Below are 23038 nucleotides of genomic sequence, written 5' to 3'. Positions count from 1 at the left end.
AAGAGTAGGGATTTAACCCTGGCATCCTGGCCAAATTTGCCCACTGGTCCTCTGTCCATCATGGTCTCCTAACCATCCCCATATCATAATTGTCTTCATCACTCTGTCTCCTCTACACCAATCAGCTGGTGTGTGGTGTGCGGTCTTGCACAATATGGCTGCCGTTGCATCAAGGTAGATGCTACATACTGGTGGTGAATAGGGAGATTCCCCCCAAAACGTTTAAGTGTCCAGAAAAGTCCAATATAAATGTAAGGAATTATTATTATTATTATCATTATTATTATTATTATTATTATTATTATTATTATTATCATGCTAATAACATGCTAGTGACATTCTAATTATGTTAGTGACATGTTAGTAACATGCTAATTATGTTACAATATTGTTAACAACACAGTATTAGCGTGCTAATCATGCTAACAATGTACTAGTGGCATGCTACTTATGCAAACAACATGCTACTGACATGTTAATTGTGCTATCAATCTGCTGCTAACATGCTATTAATGCTCTGCTCATTGTAGTATCGTTAACTTTTAATAGTTATATAATTTATATTTTATATATAGGGGTCGAAATTGCGACCATTTTGGTCGCATATGCGGCCGAAATTTTATTTATGCGACCTCAAAATATATTTGGGAGCATTTGTGCGACTGCATAAAATTGTTGTGTGTGACCAGTTTTTACTGCAAAATGTTCACCACATGCGCGGATTCAGGAGACATTCACACAGAATGCATCTTTGCACTTGAAATGCGAAACGCAGCGTTCAGGTTTAAAACAGTTATCATGTCAACTTTTGCACTAAACAAAGCCGAGTCTGTAATGCTTCCCCCGCTTTCGTGCTCTTCTTATTGGCCCAATGCTCTAGAACTGAACGCGAATGGATTGGTTAATATCAGCTGTCAATCACTCAGTCAATGCTTTCTGGTTTGGGATCACAGTGAGAGCTACAACTGTGAAAATGTAAAGTGCTGAAGATGAGAATGAAAATAACACTGACAGATTTTGTTTTAGAAAACACCTAAAGTTACAAATAATGACACATCTTATTAATGATCATGTAGTGAATGTTAATCCACCATCTACACTTTTCGAAGAGTGAATAAAAGACTTCCATTGGCTTCAAGTCCGTTATGAAAAGTCTGTGGAATGGAATTTTCAGGTAACTGTTTGCCACATCTAGCACGAGAGCTTCTGTTTAATCCTTCATATAATCGCCAGATGCTGTCCGCCGTGCAAGTGGCAGCTATATGTAAAATTTAACACCACCTACACCATCGCAAACAGGCTTACACTTAGTAAATATTGCTACTCATGAAAAGACTGGTATTGCTATTAACATAACATATGCACTTATGTCAAAAGCATCAGCAGTGCGTGCAGGGCCGGTGAGCGATCTGTGTATCCTTTGGACTCTTAGTTATATAATAAAAAATGTGTTTTCTTTTGATAACGGGATTTCGTTGATTTCGTTTTTTTATTTTCTTGTTAGTTTGATTGCTGTTGATTTCAAATGCAGTAAACCTGTTTGTATTAAACTTGTAATGGTGCTTATAATTGGTGTGTGCGACAGATTTTGGCTGATGCACCTAAATTTTTAAAGTTAGGAAGTTAGGAGCACCAGTGCTACCAAGCAAAAAGGTTAATTTATGTATGTATATATATATATATACATATATATATATATATATATATATATATATATATATATATATATATATATATATATATATATATATATATATATATATGTGTGTGTGTGTAGTTGTTACACACAAGTTATGTATGACAAACAAAATATGTTGAAAATTTTCTTAAGACTGCAATCTTTAAGTTAAGCTAACAACTCTGCAATGTTTAATTGCAGAGAAATTAATGTTTAGTATTGAAGTAAAAATGAAATGGCATCCACAGCTGGATTTACTTTACTAATATGTAAAGTATTTAATATATTTCTTTAAGAAATTGTATACTCTAAGAAAGAAAAAGTAGTTTGCAGAGGACTTCTTTAAATAACAAATTCCCTGTTTGCTATTGAATCTTTTAAATCCTTCTGCAAAAACATCTGAAAAAAAAATATCAGGTTGTCGTCAAATTGAATATAGAATGTAAAATACTGTGTACATATATAAATGCTGCATGCATAAATATAGCCACATTTGTGTTTTTATGTGATCAGAGAAAACCTCCTGCATTTGATTTATTCTCGTCTCCTGAGAGCTAATGACAAAGTGCTCCTGCGATCTATGAAATGTCCGTTTTGATTGATTCAGTGCCTTTAAATAGGCCAGAGAGTTTATAAAAAGCCTTCAAACTAAAGGGAATTTGAATGTTTGTCCATCTGATTAATTGACTGAAAGAAATTCAATCTCCTTTGACTCTCTTATTGATTCCCCAGGGCACGGATTTTCTTTCTTTTCTCTGCTCGTCCGTCTTTCTGCTGTGATTGACCTCCGTGACCTCTGATGCTTTCGCTCTGCTTATTAGGGTTTAGGTCAGGGCTGATGTAATCTGTATTGATGCGTTCATTTTAATAAGATATTTAATCAGAGATGGATTTATTAACAAACTCCACTGACATGCGTTGCAGTGTTTGAAACCTTTTTCTTTTTTGTTTCTCTACTGTACATATGCTAACACTAAATATTTCAATATTTAGTGATAATTAGCTATTGACATCATGGGCACTCGAAAATAATATGAATAATTATTGATACTTTGAGTGTTTTTTACTAATAATTACATTGCAGTGGTGTACATAATTGGTTGACTTAGTTCAAGCACATATATATTTACATGCTAATCCAGCCTATGACATATTTAACAAGCTCTATATCGCTGCTTTAGAAGGTCCTACACTCTCAGAAAAAAAGGTACAATGAGGGTACAATTTTGTTCCTAGAGGGAACAAAATATAAAATTGTACCTTTAAAGGTCCCATATTGGTCCTTAGGGTACAATTTTGTACCCAAATGAGCTATAAAGGTACAAATGTCCAGATTTAGGTTTGAAAGGTACATTTTTGTACCTTTTATAGCACATTTGGATACAAAATTGTACCATAAAGGACCAATTTGGCACCTTTAAAGGTACAATTATATATTTTGTTTCCCTATAGGAACAAAATTGTACCCTCAGCTCATGATAAGATCAAGACACTATATAACACTAATTTAAATGTATTAATACTAAACATTAATACTAAAATACATAATTTAAAAATATAATAAATAAATAAATTGATTGAATTAAATATTTTAATAATTAATTTTTTTTCATGTATTTAAATTACATTTTTTCTCAAAAATGTTAATAATTTAATTTATAATTAAATGTAATTTTAATAATTAAAAACGTAAATACTGGTCTTTGCTTACTGTTTAAGTCCCTATAGTATATATGAGATGTAGAATAAGAACCATGCAGAGTGACAGCATCTTCATACAGGTGGTGATGTTGCTGTCTCTTTAAGAATTTGGCTTGTTGAGACGTTATAGTAGTGTTTGTTACTGAGGCGGTCGGTCGAGTATGCTGGCTGTTTACACAGAACTTCGCACACTTTTCAAAGAAAAGTCTATTTTGGAGTCCACACTTTTCAGGTAAGAATGTATTAAAGATATATTTTCAGTCTCATTTTTACATGTGAAGCCGTGTTCTGTTGATTTTGTCTGACTCTCGGGTCTCGGCTTTCCCCCGCTTTGTGCTCCGGGCTGGCTGGTGTAACGTTACGTTGGCCTGCAGGATGGAGTTTGCTAAGATGTCTGCAGCTTATTAAAGAAGTTAATACAACGTGATATCGAAGTCACCGAGGGACATAACGTTATAGAAGGTAAGTACTATATGCTGTTAGTTTTCTCGGTGTAAAAGTTCCCTTTATTGCCTACGTTACGTATTCGCGCCTTATATGTTACGTTACGTTACTGCTTTATTAATAAGTGTTGCCACGGCGGAATATAATCGCAACCCAGATAGCAAAATACACTTGGGCCAGTTGCGGCTAGATTCTCGCCTGCCCTAGTCCGTCTGCTGTATCGTTACTCGGGCCATATGCGGCGGCAGAAGCGAGCCGACGCTGCCGTAACCGTGCACCGGAATCGGGCCGTGAGTAATGTGCGGTGTGGCCCGGAGCTGGCGCGACTAAAGTCTTCATATACCTTGATATAAATCCTTTTGTTATTAATACTGGAATTTGTAATTATCGATAATGTTTTATATTTTGAGGCCATTTTCTAGCCACGGTTGACCGCGGAAATGTAATTTTAGACAGTTATATACACCGCCATTTTGTGAAGAAAAATCACAATTTTGTCACCGGCAAAGCGACTGATTATGTAAACGTGGCTAGTTACAAACGTGGCGTGTGTATGCTTGTACATATCTTCGTTTCAGTGTCTAAGTTACATTAATGTTGAGGAGTGTCCACAAACTCTCATGTCCAGAATTGTTGGTGCTTTACTATCGTTTAACGTTATACTTATATATAAATAAAATACTATAAATAAATAGTTATTGCTTTATCTTATTGCTTTCCTGAAGTTTATGAAGTTTCCAATTGTATTTCAGGACAAGATTGAACAACATAATGCAGGCTAACAGCATCAGACCAATGAAGGCATGTCATATGAAAGCATGGCTCAGTTACAAGATGTAAGTATGTCTCATTATCTATACCATGGTTTTAATGGCTTACATACTATTTTAAATTTGTAGGTTTTTACTTACAAACAACAATAAATGTACACCCACATGTTTAAAATTATTTTCTAGGTTTTCATCGAAAGATGAGAGATCAACTGAAGAATGCTATGGTCCTCACTCTAAGGTACTCTTTCTAAACTTTCTCCATTTGATTAATATTATTAAATTCTAGCTTTGTATGGATTCCTTCATATTTGTTTGTATGCCACATTTTATGTTCCAGGAATTGATTTTACAGCAGCACTTCTCATGTTGCCAGCCTTGTTAAGCGAGACACTTCAACATTTCGTTGTGCTCCAGTGTGTATGTTGTTTTCTGTTTAGTATATGCTGTGATAAATGCATTTTATAATGCTTGATATTCTTTATATTAGGATGATGCAGTGGGTAGTGCTGTCACCTTACAGCAAGAAGGTCGCTGGTTCGAGCCTCGGCTGGGTCAGTTGGCATTTGTGTGAGGAGTTTGCATATTCTTCCAGTGTTCGTGAGGGTTTCCTCCAAGTGCTCCGGTTTCCCCACAAGTCCAAAGACATGCGCTATAGCTGAATTTGGTAAGCTTATTTGTCTGTAGTGTATAATTGTGTGTGTGAATAAGTGTGTCTGGATGTTTCGTAATACTGGGTTGCAGCTAGAAGGGTATCTGCTGCATAAAACATATGCTGGATAAGTTGGTGGTTCATTCCACTGTGGCGACCCCAGATTAATAAAGGGACTAAGCCAAAAAGAAATTGAATGAATGAATGAAATTTATATTAGTCTTTTAATCTGTGATACTTTTTTTTTTAAATCGGTGAATATTAATTATTTTACTTTCTATGCATGTTGATTTTCTCTTCATCAGTGATAGAGTGACTGATATTAATGTAATTATTGCTTTGTCATTTACAGTGAATCATCTTCACCACATCCAACAGTTCAAGTACAGGAGGAGGCCACCGACTGGACAACTGTGTTAACAAGACGAGTCACGGCAGTCTTGAGAGTTGATGGGATTGCGATTGGCCGGGCTAATGATGTGGATGAATATAAATTTTTGACATATCCATCTTACTAGAAGAACACCTTGATGTTTCTGCAGTGGAATGTTTTGAATGAACGGTGGACGGTGACAAGCCTCGATCTACTCCAGTTACCAGAGTGATCAACCTTGTTTTTTGTTTCTCTACATGCTCTTGGGATAATCACAATCAAGTTAATCCAGCACACTGCTCTCATTCATGCATAAAGCAAATTTTTAAATAACTTGTGGTCCTAATGACTATCAAAGAACATTTTCCAGATATGAATGCTTTACATGTCATGTTTATCAAAAGCATAAACACATATTGTGTTACAACAAATTACAACTCCACTTGAGGATGATGAGGAGTAATCTACTGATGTTGAGGAAGAGGCTACTGATGTATTTGGTTTTCTGCACTGTTGAAGCAATTTATAGAGAAACATTGCCTTCATTCTAAAATACAGAGAAAAAGTTGATGACAAATTATTTATTATGACTGAGTATTCTGACTAAAGACGAATACTTTGGACTTTATAAAGTGCAGTACTTGATGTAGCCTGTGTAATGTGTTTATAAATCTTAAACAGTATTCTTGTGGTCTTTGTATTAAGGGTAGATTATATACTGTACAGTGAGTGAACAATTTTTATTTCTTTTCTAAATTGTTCTTTTTACTGTTTTACATGTCTGCTTTATATTTACTGTGTAATTTTATTTCTTAACACATTCAGTTGTGAGTTGTAATGAAATATTTCTACATTAATAAATAAAAATGGACATCTGCGAACCAAAATATTTTATTTATTTATTTATGCATGCAGTCACCAAAGGATCAAAATGCCTGGGTCAGTACCCTGAAAATGCTATATAATATAAAAAGGTACATTTTTGTACCTTCGGTGGTGGTACAAAATTGTCCCTTAAAGGGTACAAATGTAGAAGGTACAATTTTGTACCTTTAAATAGAGGTACAAATTTGTACCCTTAAGGGTACCACCCCAGTGACGGGCCATTTGTACCCTAAAAGGTACAATTTTGTACCTTTTTTTCTGAGAGTGTAGAGACAAACAAGATTTATACATGCTACACATGTTGCAGTGAATAGCTACATGCTAACTGTGAGTAGCTAAGTGCTAAAACAAAAGGCTTGTAACACTTCAATCATGTCAATACTGTGATAGTAACTGAGCTAGTAACATGCTAATCATGCCTGAATACACGTTAAAGTATGCTAAGCAAACTATCAACATGTTAATAACATGCAAACCATGTTAACAACATGCTAATGACATGTTAGTCATGCTAGAAATACTCTAATAGCATGTTAATCATGCTTACATTATTTTAGTCTAATGCTAACAATGCTAAATCATGTTTATAATATGCTAGTAACATTCTAATTATATTAGCAACATGTTAGTAAACATGTTAATCATATTAGAATATTGATAACAAATTTGTAGCATGCTAAGCATGTTGTATGTGCAAATAACTTACTAAACATGCTAATCACATACTAATCATGCTAGAAATATTATTGTAAAATGTTTAACACATGAATCATATTTTGATGTTAATAACATGTTAATTACATTAACAACATGTTAGTAGCCTGCAAAACATGTTAGCAGCATACTAATGATATGTTAATCATGCTAGAAACATTCTAATAACATGTTAATCATGCAAGTAATATTCTAAAAATCGTGTTTAAAACATGCTGGTAACTTTCTAATTGTGTTAGCGACATTGTAATAGCATGCCAATCACTCACTATCCTTCGGCTTAGCCCCTGATTTATCAGCGGTCACCACATCGGAATGAACCGAGAATTACTCTGACATATGTTTCATGATGGGAATGCCCTTCCAGCCAAAAACATGCTAATCATTTAATTATGAATATTCCTAACCCTAACAGAGTAATCATTCCAATAACATGCTATTGACATGCCAATCATTCAGTTGATTAGTAACCACTAATAACTAATGAAATTCAGGTAGTTTTGTGTAATTAAACTAATATAAACATAGCCTAGCTGTAATAAATATGCCTTTTTTCTCACTGTTTTCCAGATGAGACTCTTAAAAGCTGTTTTGAGCATTTGTGGTATAATAGTACATGTTTTCTTGCTACTCAGCAATGAGAAAATGGTTTCAAATGTACCATTGTGTATACACTGAACTGTGCTTTTGCATTTTCTGAGCCCTAGCAAACTTTAAATTGCTTTTAATGATGAAAATGCATGCTCTATTAGACTTCCTTTCTCTTTTTGAGGGCTGTATGATATGGTCTGAGACCTCAAATTCACTGATTAACAGTGTATAATTACGCCTGTTGTGAGCGCATTACATGCTAATTTAAAACAGTGCTTTGGGACTGACTTGATCCAAGGAAACTGAAATTTAATTCATGGTTGCAGATGTTAAATGAGCTGGCTTGATTGTTATACTCACACATTGATATTTAGACTTGTTTCAGTGGAATAAGGAGTTTCTTTTGTTGTTTTTAGTGTTGCTTTCAGTATTCAAAACAGATATTAGCCAATGGGCGACTCTGTGGCACAGTAGGTAGTGCTGTCGGCTCATAGCAAGAAGGTTGCTGGTTCGAGCTTTGGCTGGGTCAGTTGGCGTTTCTGTGTGGAGTTTACATGTTCTCCCTACGTTCACATGAGTTTCTTTTGCGTGCTCCGGTTTCCCCCTTAAGTCCAAAGACATGTGGTAAAGGTAAATTGGGTAAGCTAAAATTGTCTGTTGTGTATGAGCGTGAATAAGAGTTTATGGGTGTTTCCCAATGATGTGTTGCAGTTGGAAGGGCATCCGCTGTGTAAAACATATGCTGGATAATTTGATAATTCATTTCGCTGTTGCTGTAATTCGCTGTTGCAACCCCAGATTAATAAAGGGACTAAGCCGAAAAGAAAATGAATGAATATTAGCCAATCACAGCAGAGGTCATTTGCATATAAAGGTTTTAGAAGTTAAACATAATTTTAAAAGAAGTAAGCTAAACTAAAAGTTTTCTCCATAATGAAATTTATTTTCAACAACAACTAATAACTTTTTAGGTGAGACACTGCAGTTGAAAACATACCTGTGAGGTTTGAGATTTGGGGATTTTCTTGGCTTTTCATAAAGTTTTTATTTTTCAGTCTACTGTAAAAAAAAACATGCACATTTGACTTGTATGGGTTTAATGTATTTGTGTTAGTAGATTATACATATTTTTAGGGCTATTAAAATAAATAAATAAAAATAGGGGGTGTTTATAGTTGTTATGGCCCAGAACAAAATGGGGCAAAACAAAAACAAGACGAGAAACAACAACCTTAAATCCTCTCAATTTGGGGGGTAGAGGGGGGGGGGGGTGGTTGGTGGATTTGGAGGGTGCCTAATAGTAACTCTGGGGGACCCCACCCCCTAGCTGTCCCCCTAACTGTTAATTAGGTTAACTAGGAAAGGTAGGTTAATTGGGCAAGTCTTTAAACAACAGTGGTTTGTTCTTTAGCTTTTCATTTGTGAAGGGGCTGATAATATTGAATCGCAATAAAATAACGGCATTTATTCCCGAAAAAATCAATTTAGAAATAACACTTTAAGCAGAATACCCGAATATATATTATAGATAATAAAAAAACTCTGTTGAACATCCCTTGAAAACATTTTTTTAAAATACTTAAAACGGTAATATATGCTGTACACTCAAAATAAAAAGATGTTTGCTGTTTGTTCAAATTACTTATTTAAAATGAGCTGAAAAAGCACATTTCTTTAGATTTTTTGGGGACAACTTAATTGTTTCATGTTCAGTCCACTTATTTGTTAACTATTAGGGATTTAAGGGGTCCCTAATAGTAACTCTGGGGGACCTAAAACGGCATGGACTCTTATAAATGTCCTAACTCCTCAAATTAAATGCTTTTGCTTATTTAAATGTTTTTGATCTTCTGTTGGTTTCAGAATTCAAAGCAGAGGTTAGCCAATCACAGCAGAGGACATTTGCATATAGACAACATTCTGTTTCTGAAACTTGAACGTTTTCCCCATAGGAAAATTTGTTTTCAGCAATAACTAATCATTTTTAAGGCGAGACGCTGCAGTTGAAAGCACACCCACAAGATTTGAGATTTGGTATTTTTTGGGGGGCTTTTCATAAAGCTTTTATCATTGTTTTTCACTCTAGTGTAAAGAAAACATGCACATTTGACCTGTATGGGTTTAATGTATTAATGTTGGGAGATTTTATGTATAATACATATTTGTGGGTCTGGTTTTAAAAATTAAAAAATCTTTTAAAAATATTTTTGCTCAAAACAAAACTTTACTTCAGTATCAATTTACAGTTTTATTTAGATCTATATTCTACAACTTTTCCTGATGGAAATGTTCATGCATAATTGGCTTGATTTTATACGTTTTATTGAAGAAGTTTGAATTTGACTTTATCAAATGTTCAGATTCTTTTACAAAACATTTATTCAAACCAGTGTATACCTTATTAAATAATGCCTCTTTTGCTTATTTACATGTTTTTAATGTTCTGTTGCTTTCAGAAGAGCAGAGGTTAGCCAATCACAGCAGAGGACATTTGCATATAGAGAACATTCTGGTTATGAAACTTGCACGTTTTCTCCATTGGGAAATTTTTGTTCAGCAAAAACTGATAAATCTTTTAGGCGAGAGACACTTACAAATACATTTTTTATATTTTATTTTACCTTACATCAGCCAGATTTTAGGACTTTTGGCTTTTCATAAGTTGTTTGTGTTTTCCCAGTTGTAGTGTAAAGAAAACATCCAAGTTACACCTACAAGTGTCAATTTAAAGGCTTAACTAGGTTAGTTAGGTTAAAGGTAGGTTGATTGAGCAAGTCTTTAAACAACAGTGGTTTGTTCTGTAGCCAATGATTTCTAAAGAGGCTGATAATACCTTAAGCAATTTAAAAACAGCATTTATTCCAAAAAAATATAAATAATTACAAAAATAAGACTTTTACAAAAAGAAAATATATATAATAGGACATGTAGAAAATGTTCATGTTCTGTTAAACATCATTAGCAAAATATTTTTAAAAATAATTAAAACTGTAATATATGCTGTACACTCAAAAAAAGTTTGCTGTTTGTTGAAATGACTTATTTAAAATGAGCTGAAACAACACATTTCTTGAGATGTTTTTGGGACAAATTGATTGTTTCATGTTCAGTCCACTTAAATTTGTAAAAATTGATAAGCTAAATTAATTTCTTCATGTTAGCCCAACACAAATCAATTGTGCACTGTAACAAAAAAAAAAAAATTATATGATCGATTAGTCGTGACATCATATGTTTTTAGATCATTGTAAATAATTAAACTAGGTTTTGTGTGTTTTGAATAGTTTGTTTGTCAATGTGTGATTCATGTTAACAATTGTTTTTGTTTGTAGATTGCTAGACCTATGTGGCATGTATATGGCCTAATCTTGGCCAGGATGCTCTTGTAAAATAGATTTTTAATCTCAATGTGTTTTTTCTGGTAAAAAAAAGAAGGTAATAATAATAATAATAATAATAATAATAATAATAATAATAATAATAATAATTTTCTAACCTAATTTTATAAGTTACACAAGGTGTTTTAAATCAGTTTAACATAATATAATATAAGGTCAATTGACTCATAAGGTTAATTTGATTTAGCTTAAATATTTAAGGCAAATCAGGATTTTTTTTACAGTGTGTGAAAACCAACATTTTTTTTTTTACAGTGCAATCACATAATAAAAAAGTCATGCCAATGTATTTTTTTATGTTACTTTAAATTAATTTAGGAAGTTAGTTGGGTTTCGACGTATTTTTTAGTTAAACAAATTTAAACTTGACGTTTTAAACCAGCTTAATTGATTTAAGTTATAGTTATCATATACAGATAAGCTCAAAATTATTATTCCCCACATCCCCCTGAATTATTAGCTCCTTGTAATTTTCCCCCAATTTCTGTTTTCTGTTCTGTTCTGTTTTTTTTCAACACATTTCTAAACAAAATAGTTTTAATAACTCATCCTAATAACTGATTTATTTCATCTTTGTCATAATGACAGTAAATAATATTTTACTACATATTTTTCAAGATACTAGTATTCAGCTTAAAGTGAAATTTAAAGGCTTAACTAGGTTAATTAAGCAAGTTAGGGTAATTAGGCAAATCATTGTATAATAGTGGTGTCTTTTGTAGACAAACAAGTAGTGTCTTGTAGTCTTTTGTAATTAAAACCACTTATTTTAGTCGAAATAAACCAAATAAGACTTTCTCCAGAAGAAAAAAATATTATAGGTAATACTGTGAAAAATAAAAAGGAAATACTTGCTCTGATAAACATCATGTGGGGAAATATTTGAAAAGAAAAATCAAATCAAGGGAGTGCTCATAATTATAACGTCAACTACACACACACACACGCACGCACGCACGCACGCACGCACACACACACACACACACACATAGTTAACAGTCAAAGGGTGTTAAGCAATTACGAATGACTACATCATAATGTTTCAGTGCTGGCATAATAACTAGATAAAACAATTAGATGGTAAAATGGAGAACATAACCTTGCTTTAGGCAATTTTAAGCAGGACATGAAGATCTGATGCACATCGGATGAGGCAGATAAAACATTAGCATGCATGTTGGCTTAGTCCGATGAGAAAATATGGTTCAGTGAGGTCTTGTTTTAATAAAAGGCAATCATTAAATATTAACTTTTATCATGTAGCCGTGTACTAAAATCCTATTGACGGACAGATCAGCCTCTGAGAGCAAAATACAGGGAGAGAAAGAGTAATGAAGATGGCACACGCTCCCATCTGCCATTCTCATTATGGCTTTCTTCATGCAGTCTCTGCTTTAACTGTTCCTGGGTCATCTCGACACCCGTGGTTTTTGATTGTAGAAAAGAACAATGGGGATAAATTGTGCTTTAGATACTTGAAGCATTGGCTTGCGATCCTTGTAAGATTTTTTAGTACCTTTGAACCAATGGACAGATGATTCGAAAACATTTTAAAATAAGATTTCATATGGTAACATTTGTTAAAATGACATTCAAATACAAAAATAATTCTGTAGCATCTTAATTTCAACAATTACCATTATCTTTTATTCAAAAAAAGTCATATAGTGTGTATATGTATGGCATTTGATTTTATTTTTTGATAGCTTCATTTAGTTTGTATTTTAGAGTTTTTATTTGTTTCGTATGTTTAGAGTTAATATTGAAAGTAAAATACATTCTAGAAATGAATATTTCTCGAAACATATTCTCCCAAGAACAGTGAAAGTAAAGGTTCTGAGAAAAAAAATATATTCCTCAAAACATGGGATTTCAGTTGTTTTAGAGATTTGGGAACGGCGTACCAATGCTGAAGAACAGTAAAGGTAAAGGTTCTGGAAATAAATGTTCCTCAAAAAAATACATTTCAATTGTTTTAGAGGTTTGGGAAGGTCATTCCAACTCTCAAGAACAGTGTGTTACGTGCCGGCTCAAGCACGCAACAAAATGAAGGGAACCCAAACCAAGTTGAATGTAATAATGCAAAAAGATATTTATTTAAAGGTTACAAAAAGACAAAAATGATAAAATAAAATAATGTGCAAAAAGGGGTATCAAAGTAAACAAATTAATTATCTAACATAACAATATTCAATACGACAAATTATACAGGAGCAAAGTTCAAATAAACAAAATTAATATAAGCGATGGGTAAGGCAAAGTAAGTCAAACGAAAAAACGGTCCTCCAAAGCAGTCTCTTCAACACAGTTTGGAAGCTCCTTTTATAAAGCCTGAAGATTAGCCGCACCTGCTGCATCATAACCTGTTTAGAAACAGAAAGCAAAACCCAGGAAACAGAACGAACCAAATCACAAACCCATAACAAGTGAAAGTAAAGGTTCTGGAAATAAATGTTACTGAAAACTTAAGATTTCAATTGTTTAAGAGGTTTGGGGAGGTTGTCCCATTTCAGATGAACAGTGAAAGTAAAGGCTCTGGAAATAATTGTTCCTTAAAAAATGAGATTTCAGTTGTTTCAGAGGTTTGGGAAGGTTGTACCAATTCTGAAGAACAGTGAAGGTAAAGTTTCTGGAAATAAATGTAAATAAACAAATGAAACTAAAAAATAGATATCAGTTGTTTTAGAGGTTAAGGAAGATCGTTCCACATGTGAAGAACAGCGAAGATAAAGTTTCTGCAAATAAGTGTTTCTAAAAATTTGATTTCAGTTGTTTAAGAGGTTTGGGAAGATCATTCCACCTCTGACAAACTATAGCAATATAACATGAATATTTTTTGGAGGTTACCAAGAACATATTTCAATTAACACAATACTTATTTCACTTAAAACAAGTTTTGTGTGGTATGCCTTTAATTAACGGAAGTAAAACATGAATGTGTATGTATTTTATCAACATTAACACAGTTTATTAAAAGCAATTATACATATTTAATGCTTTAAATATGCTAACAAAAGAGTCAATTTTACATTTGTTTTTTTTTTCTATTCAATTTCAATGTAAACTGTCAATGAATGTACATATACTGTTTTTGTGTACATTGTTTCAGATAATCATAAATAGTACATTTTTGCTTTGCATACATTAGTTCAGATTTTTTCATGAAGATCAAAAGGGCCATTATTGCAATTTTTAAACAAATGTGCTGATGTTTTTTTTTTTTTAAGTATATGGTAGCTTGCATAAAAGCTCTGCCTGAAATATCACAAAATGGAAATATAGGGTTCAAAATGAGAGACCAGCTGAAATTAGGGCAATTTTGACTCCTCTTGAGACCAAATCTCTCTCTGTCTGTGTATTTTTCTCTCTTGTTTGCTGTTAGTATTGACCGTTATCTATGTTCCATCTCAAAAAGCGGAACTTTTTAGCTCTGTGAACTTCACCAAGAAATACCTCAACACAATCGCATGGCATACAATTGATTTATGAAGCAATAATGTGTGTAGATCTCTCTTGATATGTGCTTGTGTCTCTAGGTTTTCTTCTGATTTGTGGGAAAAATGCATGAAGAGTCACTTAAGAGTTATATAAAATACTTTTTACTTTAATTGAGAATCTGATCCAGTGTAGTCAGTCATTTCATTTGGATGGTTTGTTTGAATTAGTTTTTAATCTATTCCCTTTTTTCACTGGAAAATTATGAGTTATTATCACTTTAACACTGTAAAACCTGTGAAATCAGAAAAATAGCAATACTGAATAATGGAACAGTTTATTGAACCTTTAAACAAATAACAAATTTTGCATATGTATTTTTGTTGGGGTAAATTTGATTTAGGCTTTGGAAATAAATATTGAACAGTTAAAGTAAAGGTTCTGGAAATAAATATTCGTCAAAACATGATATTTTAGTTGTTTTAGAAGTTTTGGAAGGCCATCGCAACTCTGAAGAACAGTAAAGTAAAGGCTCTGAAAGTAAATATTCCTGAAAAAAAAAATAAATCAGTTTTAGAGGGTTAGGATGATCGTTCCACTTTTGAGGAACAGTGAAAGTTAAGGTTCTAGAAACTAAAAATGAGATATCAGTTGCTTTAGAGGTTTGGGATGATCGTTCCACTTCTGAGTACCAGTGACAGTTAAGGTTCTGGAAACTAAAAATGAGATATCAGTTGTTTTAGAATCTAAAACAACTGATATCCCATTTTTAGTTTCCAGAACCTTAACTTTCACTGTTCCTCAGAAGTGGAGTGATTATCCCAAACCTCTAAAATTTAGAGGTTTGGGATGATCACTTCACTTCTGAGGAACAGTGAAAAGTAAGGTTCTGGAAACTAGCAATGAGATATCAGTTGTTTTAGAAGTTTGGGATGATTGTTTCACTTCTGACCAACAGTGGAAGTTAAGGTTCTGGAAACTAAATATGAGATATCAGTTGTTTTAGAGGTTTGGGATGATCACTTTCCCTCTGAGGAACAGTGAAAGTTAAGGTTCTGGAAACTAGGTTTTAGAGGTTTGGGATGATCATTTCACTTCCACAGTAAAATAAAAGGTTTCTCAAAAATTTAGATTTTAGTTGTTTTAAATGTTTGGCAAGATCATTCCTTTTTGGAAGAAAAATGAAAGTTAAGGTTCTGGAAACTAAAAATGAGATTTCAGTTGTTTTAGAGGTTTTAATAGGTCATTCCACCTTTGATGAACAGTGAAAGTTAAGGCTCTGGAAATAAATGTTCCTCAAAAATTAAGATTTTAGATTTTTAGCAAGTGTTCATCCTAAAATATATCTTAAATTTAGGCATTGTTCTTAAATGTAATCTTTAAAAATCAAGTCAACGTTTAACAGCCCTTTAGTTCCACAGAAAAGCCTTCCACTTGCTAAAATAAAAAGACTGTCAGACAAAGAAAGGCATGTAGTTTGTTTAAGGTTTTGTAAATATGTTGATTGTTTGGTGGTATTACAAAAGACGAAAAAAAATCTTACTTTATCTGTAAAGAACAACCCAGGCTTATTGGAAATATGTGCCTCAGTCTACATTTCTTTGTGAAAAGTAAAATAAGTGGTTTTAAGTGCATTTCGTTACATGTTTCGAATGAGTTTAAACAAATACAAATACATTAGAGGATGCTGTCTACATATTTTGCTTCTCTGAAATAAGTTGCTTAGAGTACGTGTTTTTATTTATTTTTTTTATATATGTTTCAAATACACATCCTTCTTGTACACAACTTGTCCCTGTACATATCACTTGTCTAGAAAGAACAAAATGTGTTGGTGCCATACTGCCCCCTAGTGTTTATTACACCTGAAACTTCATTCACATGTCCGTTAAAGTGGAAAGAAAAAAAAGTGGTTACACAAGAATGTTGGCTAAAGCACATATTTCCACAGAGCCTGCGTCTGTAGAGAAGATTGAAAAATTGTCTAAATAAGATGACTTTTATTGCCTCGAGCTCTGTACGGTTGACCAATGACACAGATAAACCTCTCAACACTCGTATCTTAATGACCGCGAGGTCACTGATACTTTATTGCACAATTAAATGGCCCGAGAATCTTCTGCCAGAGGAAACTACTAAAGTCATCCTCTATCCAAGAATACTGGGGAATTGTGTTTTTGTGGAGAAAGTGTGTTGTAATGACCTCTAAAATCTCTCGAGCCATGAGCAAAACCTCTGCCCTCACACACATACACACAGACACACACACACACAAACACACACACCCTATTAATACTTAATGCAGCACCTTGCCTTGACCTCAGTCTCAGAGCACCTTTTACTGCTCACTGGCTGAAATGACTTCACTAACCGGCTGAAATCAAGGCCGGTGTGTGATGAATGTGAGCTTTAGACACACTACACACACACATGTTTTCATACACTGGCCAGTGTTGAAATATCGGGTGTATTGGTTTTCGTAACTCGGTCTCGTGGATGGAAAACATGCATAATGAACACATCAACTGTTTATATCATTACACTTTGTCCATTTGCATATTTCATTTATAATACAGTTAACCTAATAAACCTAGTTAAGTTTTTACATTGCCCTTTAAGCTGAATACTAGTATCTTACTACAGTATATACTATATTTTGTATTATGTTATTATTGTTACTATGTTCTTGACAATATTTTGTTCTGTCATCATGGCAAAGACAAAAGAAATGAGTTATTAAAAAATTTGTCTTTAAAACTATTATGTTTTAAATCTTTATTTTCATTAAACAGCACTTGGGAGATATTTTAAATAATGAGTAATTATTCTAATTAATAATTTTGACTTGACTGACTGTACTTATCTTTGAATGCCATTGGATTTCATTTAATTTCTACAGTATTTTTTAAGTAACCTTGTAATTACATGGTGATTCTTTTTTTTCTTTTTTTTTTTTGCAATCAATGTTTACTTATTTATGAGGCAAAATCCGAAATACCTTCTGTAAAAAAAAAAAAAAAAATCTGCCTTTAGTTTTTCAGATTCTGTTCTGCAATTGAAGGCATATTTGTGTGCCACATTTAGATAATGCCTTGTTTATAAAGTTTAACAAAATATGTACAAAACTGTAAATATCTATCTATATTTATTGTAATTAATATAACAGAGCAAATGCATTAGAAATTTTTGCTTCAGCCTACATTTTTATAAAACCTTAAAAAGTACTTGAAAATATGTTTGACTGCAATTTCAGGTGAAATGAACACTAGGGGGGCAGTATGACGATATCAAATTTTGTTTCTTTTCACACTAATGATATTTACAGGGGTATATTTTTTACAAATACAGAATTATTTTCATGCAGTTTTTTGTACAACATCAAATAAACACCTCAAAACTACTTAAAAGTGGGTATGATTTGTAAACTAAAACATTTGTGTCATTGTGCTATTTACAAAAATAGTTAACACGGTGGCAAAACTTACAGAAGTTAACTGACAATAGAACGTCATTTGAATTCAAAATCAAATGTACGTCTGAATGCTTCAGGAGACATAAACATACTTTATTATTTGTTTGACTGCAGTTTCTATGTAAAAAATATACACTAGGAGCAGTATGACAGCAAATTGTATTCCTTTTCACACTAATGATAAGTATTAGTATCAGGGGCATATTATCGACAAACAAAGTATTCTTTTCATGCAATTCTTTGCAAAAAAAACATCTCAAAACAACTTGATGTCCATGATTTATAGTTGAATACTTTTGTGTCACATCTGTCTCCATATGGTCAACTTTTCTGGTATGGTTAGTTTACTCAGTAGCTCACCTTGTATGGCTGTGCTTTTGCTGCAGAGTGCTCAGGTTTGAGTACGGTGAAGCGCTTTTGAAAAAACTATGTTTGCTTTTGAAAACACTATTGGTTGGGTTTGGGGAAGGACTTAGATCAGTGGACCTTCTCCTGGAAGTGTAGAAGAAGCATATGTATTTGAAATTTGTATCATAACATACTCAAAAGTGTTTCAGATTCACAAAAATGTAAACTCTGGTCTCTAGTGGATTTGTCATCTGAAATGTGCAATGTACACGGAGCAATGTATTTTATGCTTCACAAAAATGTCGGTCGGCATGTATTTCTGTATCAACCAAATTGATTGACCAAGATTTTTTTTTTTTTTACTCTTAATCTATGGTGTTTGACCTGTCAATCTAAATGATGGATTTAAAATGAAGCTTTTTGTCATCTGTTTACAAGGATTTGTCTTGTCTTTGCAGGGCATTATGGAAAAGAAAATTTCCGCAGTGGTCAAGACATGCACAACTTCATCTCGTCAGGCTTCGTGACACTCGGCAGAGGACATCTGAAAGGTATATAAGAAACATTCATTCATGCAGTGACCCTGAATGGATTCGGATAAAAAAATATTAAAAACCGTGCATTCACATGGCTAATCCTTAAAAACTGGTTACCCTGATGTAGGCAGTTCTTTATGAAAGGCAGCTCTACGCGAAACCCGAATGTTTTTTTAAGGATTAGACATGTGGATAAAGTCTTTTTAATATTTTTCCCAAATTTTTCAAATGCCTTGGACTGATTTTTGCTGTTTCCAAATACAATCAGTGTCTGATGAATGCCTTACCCAAAGAGCACCAACACATTATTAAAGTTACCCCTGAGCCCTTTTTGTTTGATTTTGTATTTGGATACATTTTAATGTCTTAGCATATATTTAAAAATTAAAAAAGTAAAATAGATATTTAAAATTACACTAAATTACCTAAATTTTACACTAAATTATCTAAATTGAAAACTGAAATAGTAAATGTTTTAATACTACTAATACTACCACTACTACTACTACTACTACTACTACTACTACTACTACTACTACTACTACTACTAATAATAATAATAATAATAATATCATAAAACTTTACTACTTGAATTGAAGCTGAGGTAAAATGGTCTAAATATTATTATTTTTAAAATGATTTCTAAATCCTGAACTAAATTTAGCAATATGCATGGCAACCAACTCCAAAAAAGCTAAACATCAACATTTCATTCATCAGTGTTGTAATTATGAACTGATACTTTACAGCAATCATTTTCTATACTTAAAATATCATATAATATCAAATAATATATAATTATTAGCCTAAGTAACATAATTTTTACATAAGAACTTAACAAATAACTTTTGTTATTTATAAAATTACAACAAAATGTAAAGGAATAAGCTTTATGTTAAATTAATAAAATTGATTAAAAAAAAAAGTCAAACAGTGTTAATATTATTTATTAGGTGTCATCGATCAGGGGTGCATTTGACAAAACCATTGTCTCCCAAGTTCTGTCGTTACAAACAAAGTTTATTGATTTGCCATTTCCCAAATCCATCGCTCCAATGAACATTCACAAACTGCGTTGCAAACTTGAGGACTCGCAGCTACAGCTCTGTAGCTTTAGTTAGAAACATAGTTCCTGGCTGTGTTCTATTCCCACTTATCCCCCTATGCCCTATTCATTTAGAACATTCTAACATTCAAAGTTGGAATTATTAAAAATAAAAAAGCATTAAAGTCTCTCTTAAGTATAATTTGCTTCCAAACTATTTTACAGTTCAGTTTTAGCGACCTTCATGTTTACATCTGTGCTCCCTTCGCAGTGCACTTTGAAAACATTGATGTCATTTTCAACAGCCTTATGGCGAAAGCTACAGGTGACCTATTATTTAAAAGCGAAATTTATGTTATGTCTCCAAAGCTTGTGAAAACAAAAAGCATACGTTAAGTCTTTTAATTTATAGTGGGTTATTTATTAAGTATCTGTACTGTATATGACATGGGCCTGCTCGTTAAAACTTTCTGCAATGTTTTACATGTGTCAAATTGTTAAAGTAGACTTTTACATTTTTTTTAAATAAACAAACAATATCCTACTTAATAATAATAATAATAATAATAATAATAATAAGTATTATTATTATTAGTAGTAGTAGTAGTAGTATTAGTAGTAGTATTAGTATTACTGTTATTATCATATTATTATTATTATTATTATTATTATTGTTGTTGTTGTTGTTGTTGTTGTTGTTGTTATTATTATTATTATTATTATTTTTATTATTATTATTATTATTATTATTATTATTATTATTAAAGTATATATTTTTTTCATTTCCAATAAATAATAAATATTACATTTCATTTCTTAATAAATTGTTTATTTATTTATATGATTTTTATATGATATTAGAATATGTGTTAGCCTTTGTTAAGTGATATGTTTTAGAATAGAATTTATAATGTTTAACTTCTCAATAATATTCGTAATGCAAACACAGGCATATATTCCATTTACATATATTTCAGTTAATATGGAAAGCGAGTGCATGTTTTTACTAAATCTAATATTGGATTTTATTTTAAATGCGTGTGCGCGTAAAACAATATAATTTGCACAAAGAAATTATGGGGTTTTCTCTAAAGAAGTAGTTACTCCGCCCAGTTTAGAGCATCATTATAGGCATTTTACAGTATAACTAACTTGGTTCAAGCAATGGATCTGCGACAGAAAAACTACAGGTTTTGGGAAACACTCATCATACATCGTTCTTTTCCCAAACGATGCATAGTACTATGATAGTTCAGCTGTGAGTTACATAGTTGCTTGGGAAAGTAATAGAAATTTTAAATAATTATAAATGCCTCCCTCCAAAAAAAGGAGAAAAACAAATTTTCCACTTACAAACTATAATAATATGAAATGTTTTGTGGTGACTAACTAAAAGTTAGCCTGTACTCACACTGCAATTGTACCTTCCAACCTCAAGCACACTTACATCATTGATGATGCGACTGTTCAGTTTAACAGAAGAGAAGCGCTTTCGCTCGGTACAGTGGACATTGCCTTAGTTATATTGTTTTGTATTATTTAAACTCATTGGGGATGCAATGGCTCACAGTCAAATCTTATGCTAAACAGGTCCACCACTTTTAATGCTGGAAAATGTTCATGAAAGCCATCGTGCTGCAGGTATTAGGTGGTTTGCTGAATGTGCAGCGAGAGGTTGGCATCTTTAATGAACGATGACAGTTTGTGTTCATTAAAAGGTAAGAAAGATTAATAAATCCATATGAAACAGTCCCTTAAAAGTGATGTTTCATCTTCAGTTTCGCACTCAGGCATGCTTTGCACTCACACTACAAGTGTACCGTGCCAAAGCCGAACTGAATCGCGCTCTGGCACACCTCTTCCAACCGGGTCAGGGGCGGCCAACTGAACCGCAATTTGGAGCACTCACACTTGTCAAATGAACCGGCAAATGGGGGTCAAATTTGCCTTGGCACAGTTCTGATAGCCTAGTGTGAGTACACCCATAAAATATTATTTAAATATTTTTACAAAGTATTACAGTAATAAAAGACATTTTTAAATCATTTCTAAGTTGTTCTTTTACATAGAAAAAATACTGTTTGCTGATGGTTTAAACTATTTATTTAAGATGATGTTTTTTTGGGGGGGTCAACTTAATTGTATTCTGTTCAATCCACTTAAGTTTGTAAAAACGATTAAGGTTTTCTTAATTGATTTGTGTTGGACAACATAAAGGAATTATGTAGAACCCTCAATTTTTTTCTAATGTAGTCATAGCAATCACAATTCCTCTTTAATACATGTAGTATTTCAGCTTTTTTGAGTTTGTTGCTAGAGTACATTTCCAATTTTACCTAAAATTCTGGATTATTTAAAATTGTTATTTAGCTAATATTTCATTTCAAGCAAAGTGTTACAAAGCAGATGCTGACAACAGGCGAGCGGTTCCCAGTGCAGTCTATTAAAGGCAAGGTCGTACAGGAAATGATCAAAAATAGGAGCAAAACATAAAGGAAAACCAATAAACATGCTCAAAATACAGGCGAGAGTTCAGACTAGGCGGCAAAGAATCAAAACGGAGAAAAGCGCTTCATAATGTTTGTGAAAGAAACAAGACTCGGCAATGGGAATGTAAACGTGAGCTGTGTGTATAGCCCTACTCATCAGTCCATCATGAGCTACAGCTCTGTCTGTGTGTGAATGTCCAGATTATTGTCAGCTGTTGCAGGAGTTGATGGGTGCACAGAGTTCTGGGTGTTGTAGTTCGTAGAAATAGCAGAAGTAACCTCCAACGAAAGAAAAACACTGCTGGCGATCACAACATGAAGGTTTGTGGTATTAAGGTTAGTTTTATATCTTTAGTAAAGCATTTATATACTATTATACTATACAATATAAATTCAGAATATTATTTTAGCTTAATTTCAAGAAATGAAAGTCATTTTTAAACCATTTTAATGCCTTTATTTTGTTTCAGTTGTTTCAATTATTGTTTGAGTTGTAGCACTAACATT

General features: G+C 32.8%; 1 protein-coding gene and 1 long non-coding RNA gene across 5 annotated transcripts in view; both read left to right on the top strand.

Moving 5' to 3' along the window:
• LOC100332354 (shisa family member 6) overlaps nucleotides 1-23038 on the top strand; it is a 214940-nt gene that overhangs the window by 44483 nt on the left and 147419 nt on the right. For all 4 annotated transcript variants that reach the window (XM_073944118.1, XM_073944117.1, XM_073944119.1 and 1 more), the window contains exon 4: nucleotides 18920-19012. In XM_073944118.1, the coding sequence (XP_073800219.1) occupies nucleotides 18920-19012 (93 nt within the window). The remainder of the gene's footprint in view (nucleotides 1-18919; nucleotides 19013-23038) is intronic.
• On the top strand, nucleotides 3503-6505 carry LOC141381134 (uncharacterized). Its single transcript, XR_012400803.1, has 7 exons — nucleotides 3503-3611; nucleotides 3754-3841; nucleotides 4576-4659; nucleotides 4780-4834; nucleotides 4934-5009; nucleotides 5084-5260; nucleotides 5598-6505. It is a non-coding gene; the product is annotated as an uncharacterized lncRNA (long non-coding RNA).

Source organism: Danio rerio, chromosome 3 (assembly GCF_049306965.1).
Source record: "Danio rerio strain Tuebingen ecotype United States chromosome 3, GRCz12tu, whole genome shotgun sequence".
NCBI classification, from domain to species: Eukaryota; Metazoa; Chordata; class Actinopteri; order Cypriniformes; family Danionidae; genus Danio; species Danio rerio.
Note: the sequence above shows the minus strand (reverse complement) of the source record. Positions and strands in the feature narration are given on the sequence as shown.